Here is a 7,855-nt window from a genome sequence, read left to right as displayed (position 1 = left end):
TTTTGTAGCAATCGAAATGGATAAAGCTCCTAACACATCTTCATGACATCTAGACATGGGTGCCACTGACCATATGACTGCTAATGAAGGTACTCTTCACTCATTAATTCCATATAATGGTCATGATGGTGTAATGGCGGGCAATGGCAAGGTCTTACCTATTACTCATGTTGATCATACAATGGTTGGCTCCTCTCAATCTCCAATTCAGTTGAATGATGTGCTAGTGGTACCTGACATTAGAAGGATTTATTATCTATTAGTAAGTTTACATCTGATTATCTACTGAAATTTGAGTTTGATGGACATGGCTTTGTGATAAAGGATAGGGTAACCATGAAGACAGTGGCAACGAGCAGGAAGCAAAAGGGACTACACATTTTTTATTATGCTTTCCCAACTCCTCTGAATAAAAAGACTTTTTTCTCTTCAAGATTTCGATCTACCAATAAAAAGAATTGGCACCTTAAGCTTTGACACCCAAACTCTAGAATATTGCCTTTTCTTTCAAGAGAAAATGTTGCCAGTATTCCTTTCCAAAAAGTTTATTGTGATCTATGGGGACATGCTCCCACTTTTTCTAGAGAAAAATGTAGATTCTATGCTATCTTTGGTGATGAAGCTACAAATTTCACATGGTTGATTCCTCTCAAATACAAATTTGATCTTCACTCTACCTTTTTCATATGTTTGTCATGAGCCAATTTAATGCAAAAGTTCATGTTTTCCAAGCTGATGAAGGGTGTGAATTTAATGACAAGAACCTCACTCAATACTTTCACAACCAGGGAATTGATCTTCATCAATTTGCCTGTCCAAAAACACTTGAGCAAAATGGCAAAGTGAAAAGAAAACACCGAAGTATAACCAACTTAGGTTTGACTATGATGTTTCATGCCAAACTCCCATCTAGATTCTGGTTAGATTGCTTTTCTGCTGCTGTTTTCTTGCTTAATAGACTGTCATCTCCTGTGCTTAATATGGACTTCCATTTCTTCAGACTTTGTGATAAACATCCTAACTATAGCATTCCTAGAACACTTGGGTCTATATGTTTTCCTTATCTTGGAGATTATAGGTCCAATAAGGTTGAACCTAATATTATATTCGATGAAAAAAGTGCTAGAAGATTTGATTTATAATCAAAGTGTCTAGAATTTTCCTTTATGTTTCCAATTTCTAAATTGGGTGTTGCATAAACTATTAGTGTTATATATTAATGGAATAGAAAGAATCACAGGTTTATATGTGATTGTTTCATGTAGGTGATGCCAATGAATGATGAATTAACAACAATTAAATGACTTAAATTAAGTACAGTTTAAGGTATTAAAATAAAGTTAATACTTATTTTTCAAGGCTAGGTAATAAATTGATTAAATAAATATTATTTAGTGATTGACATGAACAGGTAAATAAAAATTAATAAGATAAATAATATATTTCAGATCAAGTTTGAAAATGACATTGTGTGTGTGTGTATATATATATATATATATATATATATAACCAACATATCTGGCGAGAGACGAGAAAAAAAATACAACAAAAAGTCTATTGCAGCGATTTATAGAGTTTTTACAATGAATTAAAATGCTGAAATTAATCTTTAACAACGATTTCCCATTACATGGATGGCTCAATTGCAACAGTTTTTGCCTATTTGCAGCACTTTTCATTATATTTTCAGCGTCACAAAAACGCTACAATAGATCATTTGCAACAATTTTAAAAAATTTCGCTAGAAATAGGTTTGAGTAATTGCAGCGATTTATAGAGTTTTTATAACTATTTAAAATGCTGAAATTAATCTTTAACGACGATTTCCCATAACATGAATACCTACAATTGCAACCGTTTTTTTCTTTTTGCAGCGCTTTTAGTTTTATTTCCAGCGTTACAAAAATGCTGCAAAAAATCATATGCAACAATTTTAAAAAATTTCACTGTAAATACTTTTAATCAATTGCAGCAATTTATATAGCATTGGCAACAATATTAAATGTTGAAATTGAGATTTCTTAGCAATTTATATTTATGGGCATGGGACAGTTGTAGCGATGTTGGTTGTATTAGCAAGGAAAAAATATCGCTGCTAAAAATCATTTTAGAGACGAATTTTTTTTTATCGTTGCTAAGAGCAAAAAGGACTCGATAATTGCAGCGAACTTGCTAGGAAGTTAAAATCGCTAGAAGTGAGTATATGCAGCGCTTTAAATGTTTTTTTGCAACGATTTTAAACGCTAAAAAAGACCCTATTCCTTGTAGTGAATGGGCTCTCAGCTACCGAATGGCCACCAGTCATGAAGGCCAATGGTGATGTTATTTCTTATGAATTGAATTTGTGAATATGTGATAATAAATTTTTTGATGCACTGATTTTGGGATATATCTTGATTGGATTTGTGATATTTTGTTTTTTCCTTTTTTTTTTTTTTTCACGCCCAAAACCATTGGCGTTGGACTAGTGGCAGTGGAACTCTGGTTTCTAAGCGATGATGCTAAGAAAATGGAAAATCTCCTCTTGGCATGGCCGGCTTATTCCACTTTTGATTTCAGTGTTTTACTATGTGCATGAGTGTATTTGTAGAAAATAGACTAGAATATTAGACAACAAAAAATTAATAACGATGCACGTCACTTTATTGAAATAAAACAAACAATTATATCCCCACAACTTGCACGAACATGGACGTCATCATTGGTTATGCATGCCATTTTGCGCTTTCAAACACAGCTAGCCAAAGAGTTTGTACTTCAAGTCATCGAAAAACTTGAAGTAAGCACATCTCCAAGCCCTGTTAAATGCTAATGGACCCAACACACCCCAAAAACCTACCACAAATCCCAATGGCGTGCTCAAATAAAACCACCTCATCTCAATCCAGCCACCGTTTTTATCATTGTCAACATTTGTGTCAACTCCATTCCAATCTTCGTTACATTTGACTGTGAGAGGAAAGCCACAAAGGTCACGATTCCCACTGAAACTCAGTGCAGTAAAGGTTTGGAACTGAGATCCCTTGGGAATTCTACCAGAGAAGTGGTTGTATGACAAGTTCAAATGACTCAGGAGTGTTAAACTCGCCATGCTATGAGGTATTGCACCTGTGAGTTGATTCATTGAGATATCGAGAGTCTCCAATGATGTCATGCCACCAATCCTCTCGGGAATATTCCCTCGAAGCTGATTGTAGGATAGGTTCAAGAATCGCATCGCGTAGAGATTGGTGAGTTCCTCGGGGATATGCCCACTTAAACTGTTGCAGGAAAGGTCCATGCTTGTGACAAGTGGAAGCATTTTTCTATATTCATACTCTTTTCTCTTCGTTACCAAATATGCCTTCTCTGTGAGAAAATTGAAGTCTCTTGTGGAGTCCTGAGACCTCATGGCGCTGAAATTCCCAAAGCATGGCGGAATATGTCCTGACAAGTTGTTATGTGCAAGATCCAAGATATGAAGAAAGTTGAGGTGACAAAGCTCCCGAGGAATACCGCCATCGAACTTGTTTGAGCGAAGCACGATAACCTTAAGCTTGTCCGAAGTATTTCCCCAGTCCCGAATATTGGGTAAGCCACCGGTGAAATGATTCTCACTGAGATCTAAAAGCTCTAACTCTTTGAAACTCTGTAAGGAAAATGGTAAACTTCCGGACAAGTTGTTTTTGTTCAAGGATAATGATTGAAGTGAAGATAGCTTACCCAAGGAGCTGGGTACATTTCCTGTCAGCTTATTGGCCCCCAAGTTCAAAACTTGTAAATTAGAGTAGTTCATCCAACAGTCGGGAATTTCTCCGGATAAAAGATTTCTGGATACATCAAGGATAACCAGATCATTCATTCTATCTTTCTGTTCACAAACAATGAGATCAAGAGACCCACTAAATGTGTTGTTGGAAAGATCTAATCCTGAAATTGTGGAAGAGATATTGGGCAATGGGCCTGTGAAGTTGTTTGAGCCAAGATAGACTTCTCTTACAAAAGATAAACTTGGAATGCTGCCACGAATCTGGTTTCGAGAAAGATCTAGTCGCCTGATCTTTGGAAAGTGGTTCCAAAACCAGGGAGGGATTACATCTGAAATACCTGTATTCGATAAATCTAGCACTTGAAGCTCATCTTGTGATTGAAGCCATGCAGGAAATCGTGGCCCTAGTTTCCATGATTCCATCTTAAGATTTTGAAGTCGAAAAGGAGGAACCCAATTAGAGCTTACATTCAAAGTCAAGGGGTTTGAAGAGGCCGAAAAGGTTTTCAATCTTGTCAACTTGGAAAGATGCATGTAAGAGACAGAACCCTTCAAAACGTTGTGAGAAATGTCTATCTCTTCAAGATTTGAAAGCTGCCCAAAACTTTCAGGTATCGTCCCGTTTAATTTGTTGTCAAAGATGAATAAAACCTTCAATGATGACAGTTTCCCTATAGACTCGGGAATTGGACCAGAAAATTTGTTCGAGTAAAGTAAGAGAACAGATATTTTTTCATGTTTCCCCAAGTGATCGGGAAGAGTACCCGAAAGTTGATTCATGGCCAGACTTAAAAACTGTAAATTTGTTATGCTACATGCAGACGAGTGTCCTAAAAGTTCATTGATACCTCCCTCGAGTTTGTTGCTAGATAAATCTAAATGCTGCAGATTACAAAGATTTACCAAGGATCTAGGTAAACTTCCTTCTAGCTTATTCTTTGATAGATCAAGATAGGTCAGTTGGGAAAACTGCCCAATGACACTAGGGAGGACACCTTGAATTTGGTTATATGAAAGATCAAGTTTTTCAAGAGAAGTTATATTGTATAACCAGTCAGATCGTGTGTTAAAGATGTTGTTACCAGAAAGATTTAGATTTCTCAGTTTAGACATGTGAATCATGTTTTCAAAAATAACTTGAATTTGAACCTGAATGGCACAAGAATCTAAATTGAGGGTAACAAGAGAAGTAAGATTATATAACCAGGCAAATTTTGAATCCGAAAATTTGTTGAAGGAAAGATCAAGAACGTTGAGATACGAAAAATTAACGTTAGAAATCATGGGATCGTAGTTATGAAGCTGACAACCAGACAAGTGTAATTCTGACAAAGAAGGAAGCATGTTCATCACCTGTAACCAGTTTGGGGCTGCATCAAGAGATATCTCACTCATATCCAGAAATTTTAGCGACGACAGATGTGATAACCATTCTAGATCATCAACACTCAAGTCGAGACCTCGGATGTTAAGATAACGTAAGTTCGAGAGATTTGACAATTGAGGAGGAATCGCACCCTCGAAACCATTAAAACTCAAGTCCAAATATCGAAGATGTTTTAATTCGAAAAGAGAATCATTTATGACCCCTCCCAACTTTGACTGGTTAAAAGCGTCAAATGCAGTAATGGGATCTTTTGGATTTCGGAGGTCTAGCATGACAACATGCCCAGTCATATTGTCACAGCTAATTCGTTTCCACATGCAACACTCTTCACCAACCCAAGATGAGAGTTGATTGGAAGGATCTCTGATACTCTCTCTGAAACTCAGAAGAGCTTCTCTTTCTCTTTTTGTGCATGAGATGACATGATTTCGATTTCCATGACAAGGAGTGGACATGGTAGTTGCTAAGGAAAGATACCAATGCAAAAGGACCACACAAGCACTGGTCTTCTTCTTCTCCATAACCGTTCTCATGGCACAAAGGAGGAAAATAAGTGTTATGAAAATGAGTTCGATACGGAGAAGGTAAGGCTACATTTTCTGTGAGTGTGTATATATGCACAATAAAAGTAAGTGGGAGCATGATGAGTCAACAGACTGGTCAAAACACGTTAATTTTAGAGAGAGAAGAAAAGAAAGTGCGCGCTGCTGAGTTTATTCCTGACGCGAGAAACATGACGATCATGGAATTAGCCTATAATGTGCACTAGTGGCGGAAGAGCAACGACGTAACGCCCCGGTTTCCGGATGGGTAGGATATATACCTAATTTGTAGAAACTCTCTCTCTCTCTCTCTCTCTCTCTCTCTCTCTCTCTGTGTTTTTTTTCAGTTTCAATCTCTAACTTTTGTTGATTAAAAAGCTGTAGAATAAACCTTATTATGCACAATGTCAGTAATCATGTTTTGTTTTCAATTCTTTAAATTTCTAAATTCTCTTAAATGAATGAAAATGTCTTTTCAAAATTTTTTTTATAATTTTTTAAGTGTTACAGTGTAACATTTAAATTTTATATGAAATAATTAAGTTTTAATATTTTTAATCAAATGATACTATCTGATATCATAATTAAACCCAAAATTTGAAAATCCTTGAAATTATCTCTTGTAGTCCGGGAGATAATTTGATTAAAAATTTTGTACCAATCATTATAATTAAACCCAAATGAATGATATCATAATTTGGGTCACAACCTTTAAATTATCTCTTGTAGTGCGGGAGGAGATCGATTCAGTAAGATGGGAAGTTATCCCCGGGATCGGCTTGGCCCATGGAACATGGGAAGGCCCAAGACTCAGTAGCAAGAGTAGCTGAAAGGCATGTGCCAAGTGGATATTGCCTGACACCATCACTAGCCAACAAGACTCGGCAAGCAGGGACAGAAGTAGTCCTTACACTGTCACTCAGCCGGTTGAAGTAAGCATGGAGTGGGTGCACCTGACTAGGGGCACGCCATATTTAATGCCGCCAGAATTAAGCATGCCACGATGTGCCTCCCCCCCCCCCCCCCCCCAATCTCTCTCTCTCTCTCTCTCTCTCTCTCTCTCTCTCTCTCTCTCTCTCTCTCTCTCTCTCTCTCTCTCTCTCTCCGTAGAGCCAATGATCGCCATTACCATGTCCTGACACGCTGTAACTAGGCAGACGGTAGGAACGACTCGAGTATAAACTGGCACCCCACAATCTCTCCCTTCAGTAGAACCAGGATAGGTATAAATACCCCCTCCCTCGCAGAAGGGGGGATCTCTTCTTCATCCTCGTGCACTTTTACCTTTCTCTATAGCTCGCAAGAAATACCATCTAACTTTGGCAATGGAGGGACCCTGGGCCACCTTGATGCCCACTTGTCTTTTTGGTTGCAGGTTTCGGCATTGGGCCACCTTTGTACTGCTCGGGTTGTAAAACACAACATCAACAATGGCGCCCTCTATGGGATTTCTTCCTACAGAAGAGTGTATTTCACATGTTGGCACCAGAGTGTACTTCACATGTTGGCACCAACATGGCTCCAAATCACATGGAGAGAAGGGGAGTAGGACGAAACAATGGAGGCAAGACTTGAGGAGATGAGGGAGACAATAAAGAAGCTGATGGAGGAAATGAGAACATGGCACCTAGGCGGACCATAAAAGAAACTAGCAAGAGGAGGAGAACCTAGCAGCAACGAACATGTCGAGTCACGACTTGCCCCCAGGGACACCACAGCCAAGGAGATAGACGTAAAATGTACTTCAAACTCCGAGAGCTTGGAGACAAATACACAAAGATGGCCAAGCAGATGGGCACCCCATCGTGGATCAACTACTCATCAACAGTGACTTGACGTATAATGCACGGGTTATGGTTGTGCCTCTCTCGGCCAAGTTCAAAGTCCCCAAGATGGAGGTCTATGATGGGTCCAAGGACCTACTAGAGCATCTGGACATATTTAAAGCCCACATGACCTTACACGGTTTCCTGGGAGAGATCGCTTGTCGAGCTTTCCCATTGTCCTTGAAGGGAGCCATACAAACCCGGTTTGGGTCCCTACCACCGGGGACCATGGACAACTTCGACAAATTAGACTGCCTCTTCACATCGTAGTTTATGGTGAGCTGGAAGAGGAGACACTCGGCAGCCCACCTCATGATGGTGAAATAGTGGGATGTAGAGAGCCTAAAGTCGT

General features: G+C 38.7%; 1 protein-coding gene across 1 annotated transcript; it reads right to left on the bottom strand.

Annotated features, from left to right (window-relative positions):
- Nucleotides 1–2,737: 2,737 nt before the first annotated feature.
- Nucleotides 2,738–5,656, bottom strand: LOC122310448 (receptor-like protein EIX2). The gene has a single exon (XM_043124322.1). It carries the CDS (start codon nucleotides 5,654–5,656, stop codon nucleotides 2,738–2,740), a length of 2,919 nt encoding a protein of 972 aa, XP_042980256.1.
- Nucleotides 5,657–7,855: the final 2,199 nt, after the last annotated feature.

This window comes from Carya illinoinensis, chromosome 5 (genome assembly GCF_018687715.1).
Source record: "Carya illinoinensis cultivar Pawnee chromosome 5, C.illinoinensisPawnee_v1, whole genome shotgun sequence".
Lineage (NCBI taxonomy): Eukaryota > Viridiplantae > Streptophyta > Magnoliopsida > Fagales > Juglandaceae > Carya > Carya illinoinensis.
The sequence above is the reverse complement of the archived record's forward strand: the minus strand, read 5'-3'. Positions and strand labels throughout refer to the sequence as shown.

What these genes read in the sequence shown, in the direction of transcription:
- LOC122310448 (XM_043124322.1), bottom strand. Translation starts at nt 5,656, where the DNA reads ATGGAGAAGAAGAAGACCAGTGCTTGTGTGGTCCTTTTGCATTGGTAT.